The sequence below is a fragment of the Oratosquilla oratoria genome, chromosome 33 (assembly GCF_046742065.1).
Source record: "Oratosquilla oratoria isolate Oo_2021 chromosome 33, ASM4674206v1, whole genome shotgun sequence".
In the NCBI taxonomy this organism is placed as follows: domain Eukaryota; kingdom Metazoa; phylum Arthropoda; class Malacostraca; order Stomatopoda; family Squillidae; genus Oratosquilla; species Oratosquilla oratoria.
This window is the reverse complement of record NC_134809.1, coordinates 3311808-3329732: the sequence shown is the minus strand read 5'-3', so window position 1 is coordinate 3329732 and position 17925 is coordinate 3311808. Positions and strand designations below refer to the sequence as shown.

Genomic DNA, 17925 nt, shown 5'->3' with positions numbered 1-17925 from the left:
ACATATAATTTGAACTGGCCAACACATACACCCCTTTAGAAGGAGGAAAAGTTCTTGTAGTGTATGTGTATGTATGTACTTTTACCCATGTTCTCTTATCTCTCTTCATGCACCCTACAGTCAATATGTATAGATGGTTTCTAGTTTTTGCCATAGTCTCTTGCACAGATAAGTAACCTACAACTGTCCTTTAATTTTAGTAAATGTGTATAAATATTGTTGATATATGTAACATCTTTGTGTTTAATATGCACTTGGTTGTTTTGTAGTGTGATTTAGGCAATGGATTTTAGTTTCATAGTAAAAGAAAGAATATATATGAACTTACGTGAGTAGAGGAAGAGAACATTATCCATTGTGACAACTTACTTTGAACTTTATAAGATTGAGTTTGTGGGCAGGTGGCATAATTGGAAGTAAGCTGGTCTCACATTTGCATAGTTGTGGGTTTGAATCCTACACCCCTTTTTGATTCCTGGCAGTGACTGTTACCTGCCCCAACAGTCCAAACGTATAGGGCGAAGATGATGGTTTGAGCCGCAACTCTGTGCCTCCTGGCGTAGGCTCCTCACCTAAGATTGAGTAACATGTTTACATCAGCACTTGCTGTGAATACATGCTCCTTAAGCCTCGATCACACTAGCTTCTGAAATCGCTGAATCCAGTGATACAGCTTGATTGGCAAGCCATTTGCATTGCTCTAGCTACTGATTCTTGCTGCTTTGAGCTAGCCGTATGAGCTTTTTTCCCAGCATCTAGTGCTAGCAATAGCAGTAGATGAATGGGAGGTATTAAGAAACTATTGTTTATATTCAGCATATACGCAGCAAAAAAAATATTCCACTTTTTTTTTTTTTTTTTTTTTTAAGGACTTTTAACAAAAAACAAAAACAACAAGACTGATGACAATACAAGAAAGCTCCCAAATATAGATTTTAATTTGATGGAAATATTCCATTCATTTTTTGTATGACCTCAGTGGTATGCAAGCAAAACAAATCTGTGTTCAACATGTCACGTTAACTTCACTGGTCCCATGAGGCTATTATAAGTCCCATAGAAAAAGTTCATGAGCAGGAAGTCCTTTGGAACTTAAAACAATCCAAAAAGTGCTTCCTCCATGGTGGCTTGTGTTGCTGTTATGATATGCTGATTCAGCTAGTGGACTTGGCAAGTGGTGTGAATAGGCAGCTGCATGTATTGCTGTCGAGCCAGGGAAAACAAAGCCAGTCTAGCATTAACAATAGCAAGTGTGACCGTAGCTTTAGATATATAAGATTCCATTGTCATGGACCAGGTCCCCTGGTCTGTTTTGTTGTGTTCCACTGTATGATGATTTTGCAAACATCTGTAGGAACAGGAGGAGTCCTTGGTGGTGGTTTGCAGACACCAGATTCCATGACCGATGCCATTGCAGAGTCTTCTTCCTCGCTGTCAAGTCCAGATGGTGGCGAGATTGCTGAAGGCGGTGGAGAAGCACCTGCCTCTGCCATTGAAGCTGCTGCTGTCCAGGGTGCTCTGGTGAGGCTTGAGATTTGTTTTTAGTAATACTAAACACTTGGAAATTTGACAGAAGTGAGTGAGGAGCTTCATATGTCAACCCCATCAACATAGGTGTTCTGTATGAATTTTGCTTGAGCTCTTGTGAGATTTTGTTCATTGAAAAGGGGAATGCTTAACCTAGAGGTCATGATTCATGAGGACCCCATGTAGTCTGAAAGTCCCTCCCATTGAATGAAATTAAATTACACCAAGCATGACAAAGTTGATGAATTTTGTAAATGTACCAGAACCCTCTCTAGTAACCATTCATACCATAGTTTGTCATATATGCTCATTTATACCTGCTATAGGTTCTATTTCATCTCACCTTCCATGCCAAGCATGGTTCCAAAACATTGAGGTACTCTTTCTTTAGTTGTTGTAACTGGTTAACCCATAATGTCAGTGTTTATTTCCCCCATACATGTGGGCAAATGTGAAATACATCTCCTCGAAGGACAGAAATAAAGTACTGAAGTGACTTTAGAGAAGAAAATACCCAATGTAATAACTGGAATATGATGATAAAGGGGTCCCAAATATGTGGACTGTGAAATGTGTACAAGAAAAGCAAACACATAAGTATAATATTTTATTTTACTTATTTTTTGTGTGTAAATTATATTAGCTAACCCCTACTAAAATCATAAGAAAAGAGGTGTTTCCCGTAGACTTGTACATCTTAGGGAATTCTTGCAACTCTGTAGTCATTACAAAGGATTACAAAGGAGGAGCATGCCAACAGGAGACCTTTTGGTCCATAACTAGGTCAGATGCAAAATAAAAATTATAATAATGATAAATAGAAATTATGATAATATGAATAATAATGAATAGAATAAATGTGTAGGTATATTTGAATAATAAACAAACAGGTAAACAGTAAATAATAATAGATTGACAGATAAATGATAATAAATGAAAATCAAGCAAATAATAATAAACACACAAATAATAACAAACAAATAAATAAATAATATAAAGTAAATGGCAGGCATTACATCATAATATACTTTCATAAACTTGTGTTTCTTCTTTGTGACAGAGCTGTGGCACAAGCCCAGATAGTGAAGAGGAGAGTGTCCTGATGCAGCTGGCTTCTGTTCCTTCTACGGGCTCCCTCTCTTCAAGAGCTTCGAGACTTTCACACTCGGCCATCAGCATCCTGGCAGCTACGCTTACGACTCGTGCAGATGTGGTAAGGCTGGAGGAAAAAAAGAATTATATCTTCCATGAAAAACATTTGCTTTTGTATTCATGACAAAGCAAAATATAGGAAGAATTTTTCAAGTGCATGAAGTTTATTACACCTGTTTTTTACATCTTTGGGTAGGGAAGAAGCAAGCAGCTATTCATGCTAGCTCTTGATATAATTTTGATATTGGGTCACATAAAGTCCTTTGAATAGTTTGTCTTATGGAAGCACTTGTTACTCTCACACATTTTTTTTTTTTTCCCTAAAAAACGCACTTGTTTCTGTAGAAAACATAAGACCTGGAATGTATTCAATGAGCTTTATGTGAAGACTGCCGGAAACTAGAAGTTTATTTCTCAACTTTTTGAGAAAGTTTGGTCTTGTGTGTCATCTAGGGACTAATGAAATACTTTTTTGTAACACATTAGTTAGGGAAGAAAAACAGGTATTAGAACTTGGAGACGACTAAGGCAATATCACTTATTCTTTACTAATGCAGGAGTGTTTCACTCTACACCCAAGTTTATGTAAGGTATGTAAGTCCTTTCTATCATCATTAAAGTCAGCCTTACTGTTCACATATTTCTTTCACTTTCGTTTTGATGTGACTCTGATGATGGGACTTCAGATTTTGTCGAAGGGAGCAACTTTATGTGATATATTATGCGACCCTCCAATGTTGCTTATTCTGTTGGGCATGCGCAGCAAAGAACCCCCCAAGCCAAATCAACACAAACGTGACAGTGTTTATACTTGAAAAGTTGTACTGAGGGTTTTTGTCAGGATCCTGTCATTTGTCGATTCCATTTTCAGGTGGCTGAAGAACAAGCCTGCCTTGATAAAAGTGCAAGTAGTGGTTTAGATGAATTCACAAGAAGACTTACAGATGACGATGCCAGAGTGTTGGTGGATTTGCTCAAGTTAGCAGTTGCAGGGAGAGCTGGACCTGAAGCTAAACATGCCATCACGAAAGTCCTCACAGGTAAGCTATATACACTATACTTTATTACAGGGTATAGGAGAGCAAGCATTCTATTCCTAAGGATTATATTTAGTACAATAGCCATGATGCATAAGGGGGAGTGGGTGGGGGATGGGGGTGAGAGAGTAGGTGTGAGAAATAAATTGACATAGCCCAAAGGGATATCTCCCCGTCTTCTTTTCTGCATGAGGGGATGAAAAGGGGGTTTAATGAAGCGGCCTTGCTGTGGATGTGCTGTGTCTTGTGACACTGCTTCTGACCCAGGGCAGTGGACAAGATGTAGAGATGACCCATCATCCAGGAGGTGCCAAGATATGAGGAAGGGAAGAGGGTGGATGGGAGTGGAGTATGTTGGGGATGGAATGGTGGGAGTGGTTTTTTATGCCTTTGTTTTTTGGCTACCTCCCTTGTAAAGGGGAAAAAAGCCTTTGGTATATGTATGTATGTATGATAGCCATGGCATAGAATTTGTATCTGTCTATACTTGAATATAATATTAAAATCAGGACAGAATATTAGAAATAGTCAATCAGTCCATTGCTCAGGTCACTCTTGTAAGGACTTCCCTAGGTAACTGACAATGGCCTCTGGCCTGGCTTACAGTTATTTCAAGAAGGTTATGTTGTACTGCTGTCTGGATAGGGTGAGAGTAGGGGAGTGTTGGATTAGGTGTTCAGAATTTCAATGTAGTGGACAAGATGCAGGGATGACCCATCATCCAGGAGGTGCCAAGATAAGAGGGAGGGTGGAGGGGAGTGGAGTGTATTAGGGATGGAATGGGTGGGAATGGTTTGTTCCGAAGAATACAAACTCTTCGGTACTCCTTACACTAGGATACTCTCGCGTAGCGCGAATATTTCTACTGCGAAATTAAAATCCTCACTCTGGGTCTGGGCAACACTTATCCTCAGTAAGGGGCCCCATTGGGGCAAGGGGGGGGCCCTTGCCCTCCACCACAAGTCTCGCACACTATAACCATTCTCTTCGCAGTAGTGACCGCGTTAACATCTCTATTCTACATGTTTAGTTTTTATCGGTTTCCCCCTTAATGGGCCGATTCTTAGTCAAACCCCATTATTAGCGCGGCAGCGAACCGTTAATTACTCAGCGGTTCTATGTTTACGTCGGGCCGAATATCAAGCAATCCGCTTCGATTGTCGCCAGCTCACTCTAAGGACGCTAAGGAGTTCGTCGTCCTTCAATTTCATCGGGGTTTTCCCTACGCCATCCTGTGTCCTGGAATTCTTCAGTGCTTCTCCATTTTCTGTATTATTCCCTTAACCGCCCCCGGGTATCCTACCCTTCACTGTAAGTATGGAATCTGGTTCCAGTATTGTTGTGGTTTCGCCGAAGGGAGATAGGGGGAAAGGTGCGCAAGCATAGAAAATGGCTTCCCTCTTCACCCCCCCAAAAACATGGGAAGGCGGCCTACGGCTTCGGAGGAGACGAGCATTCTCTCCCTCCTCCACGGCGTAGTAGACAGGAAGCCAAGTTGTCCTTTATTCCTTTAAACTTGGACGGTTAGCGTAGATGGACATGCGCCTAAGGCCACCTCTAGCTACCGTTCCTGTACGAGCTTTTCCCGGATGTGGTCGCTTGCGGCTTGCCCTCGCCCATCCCAGAAACTCAACAGTCGCCAGGAAGGTGGTACAACGCCACTTCGAGTCATTCTCAGGCCAAGTTGTCCTCTTCCTTCAAACCAGGACGGTTAGCGTAGCCGGACATGCGCGTCAACGCCACCGCTAGCTACCGTTCCTGTATGACATTTTTCCCGGATGTGGTCGCTTGCGGCTGCCCCCGAAACTCGACGCCGGCACGGACAAAGGGGGGGGGGGCAAAGAGCCCCTTAGTCTCTTCTACTCAGGAATCCCGCAGTACGCACAACAAAGCCGGGTGATCAACGGTGACCTTCCATGCCCTTTGCTCACAGGGACAGAGATCAGGGACGAGGTTGCAGACGCGGTATTTCTCGCTGACCGGATGCTACGTCGGCGGAGGACGCGGACAGTTGTCTCCCCCCTCCTAAGCGTAGTAAACGGAATGGTTGTACATAGCCGCCCCCGCGAACCCCCCCCCGGGTACGAGATTTTCCCGGATGCGTCCGCCGGCCCCGCGACGCTGCCGGCGGCTCCGCCCCCCCACGGACAAAGGAGCCGAGTTCGGAGATTCGGAGCGCGTCGGCCTCTTCTCCTCAGGTGGTCCCCCACATCCACCTTCCACCCGTCGTCAGACGAGCCGGGTCATCGCCGGAACCCTTTCTATGCCCGGTGGGCAGGAAGCCCGAGATGTGCCCACGCGCGCGTTCGTCGTGGGTGACTCAGCTTCGTCCATTGGAGGCAGTCTCCCCTTGGCGTCTCCCGGACCATCCGCACCCAGGCGGGACTCATCAAGCGGACATTCCCCGGACCTCCTCCCCACTCTCTGTTCACTCGTCACTACGTTGAAGGAACAGATGGAGGCCCAACGGGAATTTTTCCGCGCTTCTCAAGCGCGGTTCGTGCACCGCACGGAAGCTCGTGAGGAGTCACCGCCCCCAAGGGCCCCCCTCGACCATCTTCCACTTGCTCGGCCCCCCTCTGTACCCATCAGTGACCGGGATGGTAGCGTGAGGTTCCTCTCTGCCCGTGCCGACCCCTCCTACGCCGACGACGATGTCCACAGCTCCGTAGGGGGGGGGGGGGCACGCTCCCTTTCCCCTCCCGTTTCCCAGTCGGAATCCTCGATGGTGGTCCCTCCTTCCTTCTCGGACGTCCTCGCGAGGGTTCGGAGGGCGAATCGACTGGGCCACCCGAAAGCAGAGGAAGCCACATTCGAGTCTGACATCTTCATGACGGCCAACTCTCAGAAAGCCGGAATGTCTGGGCGGACCACCTCGGCAGGAAGAATCAGATAATCAACACAGATGGTCCCTCTATCGAGAGGTAGCGAACTTCATCCTCAGCAAATGGGGCTCCCCTCTAGTGGACCTTTTTGCAATGAGATGGAATCACCAACTCCCAATATATTTCAGCCCTTTCCTGGATCCTCTGACAGCAGGAGAAAACGCTCTTCTGCAAAGTTGGGACAACCTGGACTCCTACGCTTTCCCACCATTTCCCTTGCTCCAGAAGGTACTCCTCAGAGCAAGACACGCATCCTACCTTCGGATGACTTTGATCGCTCCTTGGTGGCCCGAAGCCCCATGGTTTCCGGATGCCCTCTAGCTAGCAGTAGAAGAGCCTCTGGCCCTTCAGGGAAGACCAGATCTTCTGTATCCACCCATCAACGGGCCTTGGCACAAGAACCCTTCAGCACTCAATCTTCACGCGTTCAGACTATAGTCCAGATCCTCCTAAAGAAGGGTTTTCCCAGAGAAGTGGTTGAGGACATGTCCGCTCCTATTTGCTCTTCCTCAGCTAACCTTTATCAAGGGAAATGCGCCTTTGCAAAATGGTGCCACTCCAGGAAGTTAGTCCCAGTTCGAGCCACCATTCCTGAGATCGCCTCCTTCCACGTCCTCAGGAAGTCCAGGAAGATCTCCCTCTCGGCAGTACAAAGCTATAGGGCAGCTCTTCAGGCACTTCAAAGATCATGCCCCCCCCCCCCCAGGGAAATCAGTTCTCCTCCGCGGGATGTGGCATTAGTCCTGAACTCTCTGTGGGGTCCCCCTTACGAACCTCTCCGAGAGGCACATCTGAAGGACCTCACCTAGAGGACAGTTTTTTCTGCTAGCCCTGGCATCTTCCAAGAGAGTAGGGGAGTTACATGCCATCTCTTATAGAGTCGCCCATTCCAAAGGATGGAAAGAGGTCTCCTTCACTTTCATGCCTCAATTCATTGCCAAAAACCAAGATCCTGCCAAATCCGACCCTAGATTCTGGTCCTTTAGTGTTCCGTCCTTAGACGAATTTGCAGGGGGAGAATAGACTGAAACAGTTCTATGCCCGGTACGAGCCATCCGGACCTACCTCAAGAGAACCGAACATCTTCGACCAGAATTAAAGTGGTTGTTCATCTCTACTAAAGGTAGCCCATCACTAAGAATTCCATTTCTTACTGGACAATGGAAGTCATCCGCAGAGCCTGCGACATGAACCACACAGATTGTCCATGACCTGAGGGCAGTAGGGACCTCCCTAGTCATCAGAAAGAATCGGTCAGTCAACCAGGTTCTTCAAGCAGGTATATGGAAGAGCCAGAATACGTTCACTTCCTTTTACCTCAAAGAAGTTATGTGGGAATCTTTAGGGAACTTATCTTTGGGCCCCATAGTGGCTGCCCAAGAAGTCCTGAAAATGATATACCCCTCCTCAAGAGCACACAGCCGACCCTGACAACTCATCCAGGTTCTGGCTCGGCAACTGCAGGGATAACTTTCCAAAGTCCTTCTCATACTCTTACATTCCCTTACCTTACCCGCGGGCTCTCAAGCATTCCAAGGGAATCAATTCAAGCCCTTCAGTGGTACAAAAGTGATTATAACCTGTCTGTCTCCACTCCAGGGAACAGAAAGGGGTGCACTTCAAAGTGAGGGGAATGTATAGGGGTCTGGTCAACATAGTCTTAGCACACTAGATTTTCCTTACAGCGGTTTCCCAGGCTAGATAACAACTTCCTTCCCTCCTAAGTCCGAGTCTCCTAGTGTAAGGAGTACCGAAGAGTTTGTATTCTTCGGAACAAATGTAATTTTCGCAGGAAAATTAATTTTTCCCTGATACAAACCTGAGGTACTCCTTACCTTTAATGGCCCTCCTCAACCACCCCTCTAAACAGTTCCTTCTCCTTGCCTGACAAACCTTGTGCTTAATTCATACCTGGCTCAGAGAATGGTTATAGTGTGCGAGACTTGTGGTGGAGGGCAAGGGCCCCCCCCCCCCTTGCCCCAATGGGGCCCCTTACTGAGGATAAGCGTTGCCCAGACCCACAGAGTGAGGATTTTAATTTCGCAGTAGAAATATTCGCACTACGTGAAGATATCCTAGTGTAAGGAGTACCTCAGGTTTGTATCAGGGAAAAATTAATTTTCCTGCAAAAATTACATTTTTCTTTTTGGCTACCTCCCTTGTATGGGGGAAGAAACCTTGGTATATGTATGTATGTATTTTAAACTTTATAATGAAAAGATGTTATTTGACAGTATTATTTGTATACATCGTATGTTGACAGGTCTCGCCAAAGAAAATGATTCTGTTGCATCCATGTTGGTTGAGTTGTGTGTTACGGAACTTGAGGATGCAGCAACAGACACGGATGCTCTCCGATCCGTACCACAACCAGTCGTCCAAGAGAGTTCTCATCCATACACCGATGATGTGACATTAACGGGTGTTGTCAAAATACCAGGTAAGTGTTTATTTAATTGACAGTCAGTTCCCTCAGGGGAAGGGTGTTTTTTTTTAATCAATCTGTATGAACTGCCATCCAGGAGGTGCCAAGATGAGAGGGAGGGAGGAGGGTGGAGGGGAGTGGAATATGTAGGGGATGGAATGGATGGGAGTGGTTTTTCTGCCTTTTTCTTTTTGACTACCCCCCTGTGTAAGGGGAAAAAAGCATTTGGTATATGTATGTATGTATGTAATCAATCTTTTCCTCTGGTCTCTCTTGCAGAACATCCGTGGGTTTCAAGAATCTGGCAACAGCCTATGGATGGGACCATAAGTCATTTAAGAGAAGAGATATTGTATTGCCATCTGGGAATAGTCACTGTGGGACACTGTATTATGAATTAATCTATGTCATCTTTGTTGTGGTTGCATCTAGGGTTTTCGAAACTTTTAGGCATTAGGTGGGAGGATGGGTCCTCTTTGGGGACACTGCCTTTGAGGGTCTATCCTCCAATTGTGGGAAAGAGCATCTCAATCAAATCAGTGCTTTCATTATCATCTGCAAGAGAGACCATGGGTAACGGAAGGATTGATCTTGTACAAGAGGCCCATAGCCCCCAGGAAACTGACCACATCCACTGGTTAAGTCCGTAAATCATTTGGTGTAGATATTTTGAGTTTCTGTCTGGAAAGAGTGAGTGTAGAACATTGTAGTACAAGGTACATTGTATCTTCTCTGTTGTGGTTGGGTCTTGGATAACTGGTGTCTGTTGCCAGATCAGTGGCAGTGACAGAAACAAATTCATACTAACACAACACACAGTCCAATTTTTTTTTTTTTTTTTCCACAGAGGATTCTATGGGAAAGCCCATACTCACACACACACACACTTTCTCTTGCTCTCTCTCTTTCTTACTTTTTATTTCTCTCTTTTTCTGACTCTTTTGCAGTTACAATTTATCAAAATTTGCTCGGTAAAAAGTCATGTTGAAATTAACATTTTCTAAATGAGGTGTAGTAACTATTACATTCACATTTCAGGTGCTGAAGCACTACGCCTAGAGTTTGACCGTCAGTGTTCTACAGAGAGACGGCATGATCCACTTACTGTTATGGATTCATCTGGGAAAGTAATTTGTATTCGATCTGGAAGAGAGTGGTCAGACTGGTCCACGGAAGTAAGAATAGCAGGTAATCATGGGAAACCCCAAAGCATATGAGAGTGGCAGTTGCCAACAAGTCTATAAAAACAAACACTTTATGAGGACGGAGCCTTTATAAGTACAGACGCTCCTCAACTTATGTTTTAGTTACGTTCCGAATGTAATTTGAAAATGAACATAAGTTGTTACTGTACTATACATCGGTAAATTCTATTACCGTATCTTATAAAACACCCCTAAATCATTAATTAAACACATAACATTGTAAAATAATAACATTAATTTCAAATAGATTAAATTCAAGCAACATAAATTGAGATGGTGGAGGGGGAGGAGGAGGAGGCAAGGCATTTTCAGTTTGTCGTCTGCGCAATGTAAACAATGGACGCAGCGTCGCGCGCAAGTATCGTTTGAACTACGGAGAGTGCGGTAAACTAAAAAATTCACTAATTGTTCCGAAGAATACAAACTCTTCGGTATTCCTTACCCAAGGATACGCGGCGCGTTTCTACCGCTAACACTGTGTGTGCTTGAAAACACCTCACTCCGAGGGTCTGGGCAACCATTATCCTCAGTAAGGGGCCCTCCTGGGGCAAGGGGGGCCCCCCCTCCCCCCACAAGGGTAGGAGGGTAGAAGCTCCATTGTCTAAGCGGTAGCGATCGAGTCAACATCTCTCACAGTCCGGCTAACACTGAAGTTCAGTTCGGGGACCGTATTCCCCGCTCCCGTGCTTGTATCAGGAAATTAATTTCCTGCGCCAAACCCGACATCGTTCGATTGTCTCGAACGCAAGGCACGCAATCGGCATCAGCCTTCTACACCCTTCCAACGGCGTCCTTTATGTGGAACGTCCTGCATCGCCGCCTTCCCCCTGCTTGGAAGCGCTTGAGACCCCTGTTCCTCCCTTTATCCCTCTCTTTAATCTCCACCGGGTATTCTCCGCTTCTCTGTAAGTATGGAATCTGGTCCTAGTGTTGTTGTTCGCGATAGCATGTGTGCCTTCGCCCGTGGTGAATTTCGCTGCCGGGCTATTCTCCCACCGACAACTGTGGACCCACACTCTTGGTGTATCCATTGTCGGAATCTGGAATGTTCCCCTTCATCCCCGTGTACTACGTGCGCTCAATGGGGTGATAAGCAGTGGTCCGCGTATTTTCATGCTCACCGGAAGGTGCAGCCACGGGTCAAAATACGCGGGCAAGGAAGATGGCTTCCCCCCTCACCCGACACAAAGAGAAGGCATGCTACGTCGGCGGAGGACGCGGGCAGTTGTCTCCCCCCTCCTAAGCGTAGTAAACGGAAAGGTTGTACAATAGCCGCCCCGAGTCAGTCTCAGGCTAAATTGTCTCCTGTTCCTGCCCAAAGGGGGGCTAGTTTCGACGGGCACGCGCCTCTTGCCCCTGCGAACTACCCCCCGGGTACGAGCTTTTTCCCGGATGCGTCCGCCGGCCCCGCGATGCTACCCGGCAGCTCCACCCCCCCACGGACAAAGGAACCGAGTTCGGAGATTCGGAGCGCGTCAGCCTCTTCTCCTTCTCGGGTGACCCCCAGTCCCACCCCTTCCACCTCTCGTCAGACGAGCCGGGTCATCACCGGAACCCTTTCTATGCCCGGTGGGCAGGAAGCCCGAGGTGTACCCACACGCGCGTTCGTCGTAGGTGACTCAGCTTCGTCCAGAGGAGGCAGTCTCCCCTTGGCGTCTCCCGGACCATCCGCACCCAGGCGGGACTCTCCAAGAGGACATTCCCCGGACCTCCTCCCCACTCTCTGTTCACACGTCACTACGTTGAAGGAACAGATGGAGGCCCAACGGGAATTTTTCCGCGCTTCTCAAGTCCCAGTGGTCCCCGCTAAGGGGAAACACCCGTCAACACATCACCCTTACCGGAGAGGTCAAGCATTCTCTTCTCTGGTGGAAGGACCCGTGCAACCTGCTCGTGGGGATGCCCCTCGGCCCATCTCCCCCCGAAGTCCTCCTCTTCTCCGATGCCTCCAAGGAGGGCTGGGGGGCCCACCTCAACGACGATCACGTCAGCGGTTCCTGGTCCACGGTCGAGCGGACAGCCCATATCAACTGGCTAGAATTGAAAGCGGTACTGCTGGCTCTCCGTCACTTCTCGGGTCAAATCTCGGGGAAAGTTGTGGGCATCATGTCGGACAATTCCTCGGTAGTAGCCTACCTGAACAAGCAGGGGGGGCACAGTCTCCCAGGACCTCTGCCATCTCACTATGGAGATCCTCCTATTAGCCGAGAACCTCCAAGTGGCACTCAGAGCTCGCTACATCCCAGGGAAGAAGAATGTCTGGGCGGACCACCTCAGCAGAAGGAGTCAGGTAATCAGCACGGAGTGGTCCCTCCATCCGGAAGTGGCGACCTTCCTCATCAACAAATGGGGCTCCCCTCTGGTGGACCTTTTCGCCACCAGATGGAACCACCAGCTCCCGGTGTATTTCAGCCCTCTCCCGGATCCGCTGGCAGCGGGAGAGGATGCTCTTCTGCAAAGCTGGGACAACCTCGACACCTACGCTTTCCCACCGTTTCCCTTGCTCCAGAAGGTGCTCCAGAGAGTACGAACCGCATCCAACCTTCGGATGACTTTGATCGCTCCCTGGTGGCCGGAAGCCCCATGGTTTCCAGACGCCCTCGAGTTAGCAGTGGAGGAGCCCCTGGCCCTTCAGGGAAGACCCGACCTTCTACATCAACCAGTCAACGGGGCCTGGCACAAGAACCCGTCAGCCCTGGCGCTTCACGCGTTCAGACTATGGTCCGGATCCTCCTAGAGAAGGGTTTCCCCAAAGAAGTGGCAGAAGACATGTCCTCCCCTATTCGCTCTTCCTCAGCTGCCCTTTATCAAGGGAAGTGGAATGCTTTTGCAGAATGGTGCCACTCCCGAGCAATAGCCCCAGAGCAAGCCACCATTCCTCTGATTGCCTCCTTCTTCCACTTCCTCCGGAAGTCCAAGAAGATCTCCCTCTCGGCAATGCAGGGCTATAGGGCAGCTCTTAATCAGGTGTTTTCTCTGAAGGGCATGGATCTAGCCCTGTCTCCAGAAATTTCCATGCTCTTCAGACATTTCAGAAAATCATGCCCCCCCAGGGAGATCACTTCTCCTCCATGGGATGTGGCATTAGTCCTCAACGCTCTGCGGTGCCCCACTTACGAACCCCTCCGAGATGCTAATTTCAAGGACCTCACCTTGAAGACAGTTTTTCTCTTGGCCCTGGCGTCTTCCAAGAGGGTCGGGGAGTTGCATGCCATCTCTTATCGAGTCGCCCACTCGAAAGGATGGCAAGAGGTCTCCTTCACTTTTCTGCCCCAATTCGTTGCCAAAAACCAGGATCCGGCCAAAGCCGACCCTAGATTCTGGTCCTTTAGTATTCCTTCCTTGGACGACTTTGTAGGGGGCGAACATGCAGAAATGGTCCTATGCCCGGTACGTGCTATCCGGACCTACCTCAAGAGGACGAAGCATCTTAGACCAGACTTGCCAAGACTGTTCGTCTCTACCAGGGGTACACCCAAGCCCGTCACTAAGACTTCCATTTCTTACTGGATCAAGGAAGTCATCCGCAGGGCCTACGCCTCGAGCCCCACGGATTACCCTGGAGCAAAAGCTCATGACCTCAGGGCAATAGGACCCTCCCTAGTCTTCCGAAAGAATCGGTCAGTCAACCAGGTCCTTCAAGCAGGTATATGGAAGTCCCAGACTACGTTCACTTCCTTTTACCTCAAAGATGTCATGTGGGAATCCTTAGGGACCTTCTCTCTAGGCCCCATAGTGGCCGCCCAAGAAGTCCTGAGATAACATACCCTGTACCAATGGCACACAGCCAACCCTGAAGCCTCATCCAAGTTCTGGATCGGCAACCACGGGGATACCTATCTCAAGTCCTTCTCATACTCCTACATTCCCTTACCTCACCGAGGGCTCTCAAGCATTCCAAGGGAATCAGTTCGAGCCCTACAAGGGGTACAAAGTGAGTATGCCCTGTCTGTCTCCACTCTGGGAACAGATCCAGGTGCCCTTCACAGTTTCGGGGAATGTATAAGGGTCTGGTCAACATAGATCTTAGCACTCTACATTTTCTCCTTACGAGGGTTTCCCAGGCTAGACAAATACTTCCTTCCCCCCTAAGTCCAAGTCTCCTTGGGTAAGGAGTACCGAAGAGTTTGTATTCTTCGGAACAAATGTAATTTTCGCAGGAAAATTAATTTTTCCCTGATACAAACCTGAGGTACTCCTTACCTCTAATGGCCCTCCTCATCCACCCCGCTAGTGGTTCCTTCTCCCTGGCCTGTCAACCCTCGTGACTAATTTCATACCTGGCTCAGACAATGGAGCTTCTACCCTCCTACCCTTGTGGGGGGAGGGGGGGCCCCCCTTGCCCCAGGAGGGCCCCTTACTGAGGATAATGGTTGCCCAGACCCTCGGAGTGAGGTGTTTTCAAGCACACACAGTGTTAGCGGTAGAAACGCGCCGCGTATCCTTGGGTAAGGAGTACCTCAGGTTTGTATCAGGGAAAAATTAATTTTCCTGCGAAAATTACATTTTTTTTTTTTTTTTTTTTTTTTTTTTTTTTTTTTTTTTTTTTTTTTTGATTTTTTTTTCTTTTTCGTCAGTTCAAACGTAAAATCGAAAAAACGTAAAATGAATGAACGTAAGTAGAGGAGCGTCTGTACAATGTTTTGCTTGTTATAGCTTTTTCAAGTACATTTAAAAACTGTAACAAGCGAAACATCGTACCAGTAAAGGCTCTGTCCTCACATGTTTATTTTGATAAACCCCTAAGCTTCTACGAAGCAAGCCACTCTGGCGAGGGTTCGAATCCCAGTAGGAGAGTTTATTTATATACATATATATATATATATATATATACATATACACGCATACAAGATAGATTGATAGATTGTGTGTTGTTCTATTTAGTTGAATGAATTGACCATGAGTACCCTTAAAATGTAAATATTGACCACCAGAATGAAAGGGTTGAATATCTCTTACATCTCAGAGGGATAGAGGAATAAGGAAATATTGAGAGCTAATCCAGTTCTTTCAGTCATTCATCAGGTACAATGCTATGATAGTATACAGCCATATTTTCCCATCTTCATAAGCTTTATAGGTTATCCTTGACATATTCCCACTTCATCCTCACCATTTCATGGCAGATCCAATTGGAACCAAAAATGGGTATCTGCACAAGGTGGTCCTGGAAGACGGACATTAAAGATTTAGAAGAATTCTCATTCTTGAAGCAGAATGCATGTCAACAATTCTTCAGCCATCATTAGGATGATATAGTTTCACTTGATTTTAAGCCTAGAGATAAATATTCACTTCCTCAACTTGCAGGAGATGAACTGCGATGGAAATTCACAAGTGACGGTTCCGTAAATGGATGGGGTTGGCGTTTTACCGTATTTCCCATCATGCCTTGTGCCGCCCCACGAGAGCTGCAGAGTGACCGAAGAGTGCTATCCCGTCCACTGGTGGAGCTGCCCATGTGCCTCCTGGATGCACTCCTTCCATTGGCCACAGAAGGTGTTATCCTATCGAGACTTGCTGCAGCTCTTGCACTCTGTGCCCAGCTCTCTTCACTAGGTAGGACTAAAATATTTTTGTGTTTGTATTTGTTTGGCTACCTCCCTTGTAAGGGGGAAAAAGCCTTTGGTATATGTATGTATGCATGTGTTTGTATTTGTAAGTATTGATTCTGAAAGTATATTGGTCTTGTTTTCAATGCCATAGCTGTGATGAAGGTCAATGAACATGTACCTTAAGTTGTGGGCCTTCACAGGAGGACCCAATAGTCAGAAATGGTTTAACCTCCTACTGCTTTATGATAGGTAAAAGATAATCAAATCATCTAAATCTTGCAGTACTTTAGGTTTTTGTTTCATGATTTTGGTACTGATATTATTATGCCTTTATTAATTATCACAAATTTTTGCATCATCCCTGCAGCCCCCAGCCAAAGAATGTGGGCCTTGAAGACCTTGAGGAAGATTGTAACAACTGATCTTGGCTCAGGGTTGAACATCAAGGCTATGCTGTCCTCATCTTATGCCAGTAACGTAACCCCAACACCTTCCCGTCCAATATCCCCTGCCGCTGTCTCCACTACGCCATCAGTAGCATCAGCTTCCACCTCACAAACCCACCTGACTGCCCCCACAGTGCCTGCTAGCTCCCTTCGAAATAGCGTAGAGAGTCTCGACTCTGTTAGTGCCTCCACCAGTAAGATGGCGGACAAAGTCCTGCCAGAAACTCCACTGTTAACTCTTCTGAAAGGGCTTCCAGAAGCGTTACTGCGGCAGTACGAGTACGAAGATCCTCTGGTCAGAGGAGGGAAACATCTGATGCATTCGGAGTTCTTCAAGGTTAATAGAATAACTTTCATTTTTTATGCCACAGAATCATGTAGTTTGTGGATTTTATTGTGGCAAGTACTGGAATGTTTTATTCTGTTCAGGGGTAAATTCCAAATTGAAAACAGTCAAGCTAATAAAAAGACCACCTCTGTTTTATATTTGAGATATTATGAAATATTTATTGGACAGAAAGAAAAATAATTCTGAAATATACAACCATACTAAAGGGAATAGATCATTAAATTGTTTAGATACAAATGCTCATATTATTAATGCTTCATGGAGATGTGAATATATGAATACATTGATACTAATTCTGTGAAGTTGAAGAAAATTTTATATTTTAGGTTCTAGTTGCTCTTGCATGTGACTTGGAGCTGGACAAGGGCTTGTCTGGGAGTGGCGAAGTACACAAATGGGCTTGGTTCCGCCGTTATGCCACCTCTTCTCGAGTGATGCAAGCCCTCATCAGTCGAACACTCCCACCCACACCTTTCTTGTCCGAGGTAAAGACATATTTTTTACGTCTGTTGCATAAGAAGAAGATCACAATGCTGTATTAACCCTTTCACATTGGGCCAAAATCTCACGGGCAGCATTAGCTGCCAGACATGCGATGTTGCGTCATAATACTCACATTATAGAAAATAAAGTTACCGCTGCATTGCTCGTTCTCTTTCACCCATGAATTTTGATAACCATAGAAAATATGATGAAGCCAGTTTACAGAGTATGGGGGTCATGCAGGTACAACTACAATATATATAATCAAGATGCCGACATCGACATCCTCGCATACCCACTTGCTCCTCATGACGCCTACGTAGGTGTCATCATATCGAAGGGGTTAAGCAAGTTAACTTTGTGTGAAACCATGCCTGTCTAAATGAAGCAGCCTTGCTGTGGATATGCTGTATCTTGCTTCATTGTTTCTGACCCAGGGTAGTGGGTGAGATGCAGGGATGACCCGTCATCCAGGAAGAGCCAAGATAAGAGGAAGGGTTGGTGAATGGGAGTGGAGTATGTGGTGATGAAATGGGTGGGAGTGGATGTATGCCTTTGACTTTGGCTACCTCCCTTGGGAAAAAGCTGTTGGTATATGCATCAACACTTGAAGGGTTTCGTGACTCCTAATGTGCTTCTGACCCAGGGTAATGGGCAAGATGAAGGGATGACCCATCATCTAGGAGGAGCCAAGAAAAGAGGGAGGGGAGGTGAATGGGAGTGGAGTGGGTGGGAGTGAAATTATGCCTTTTGACTCTGGCTACCTCCCTTATAAGGGGGGAAAAGCCCTTGGTATATATATATATATATATATATACATGTGTGTATGTGACTCCTCTACAGATCTTTAATGATTGGAAT

At 46.5% G+C, this 17925-nt stretch overlaps 1 protein-coding gene across 4 annotated transcripts in view; it reads left to right on the top strand.

The window, feature by feature from the left end:
- Positions 1–17925, top strand: part of HERC2 (E3 ubiquitin-protein ligase HERC2) — a 133965-nt gene that overhangs the window by 102551 nt on the left and 13489 nt on the right. For 3 of the 4 annotated variants that reach the window (XM_076172470.1, XM_076172471.1, XM_076172469.1), the window contains exons 61-68: positions 1355–1521; positions 2588–2740; positions 3551–3719; positions 8865–9041; positions 10065–10214; positions 15542–15790; positions 16154–16569; positions 16908–17066. In XM_076172470.1, the coding sequence (XP_076028585.1) occupies positions 1355–1521; positions 2588–2740; positions 3551–3719; positions 8865–9041; positions 10065–10214; positions 15542–15790; positions 16154–16569; positions 16908–17066 (1640 nt within the window). The remainder of the gene's footprint in view (positions 1–1354; positions 1522–2587; positions 2741–3550; positions 3720–8864; positions 9042–10064; positions 10215–15541; positions 15791–16153; positions 16570–16907; positions 17067–17925) is intronic. The other variant, XM_076172472.1, reaches the window with a different exon arrangement.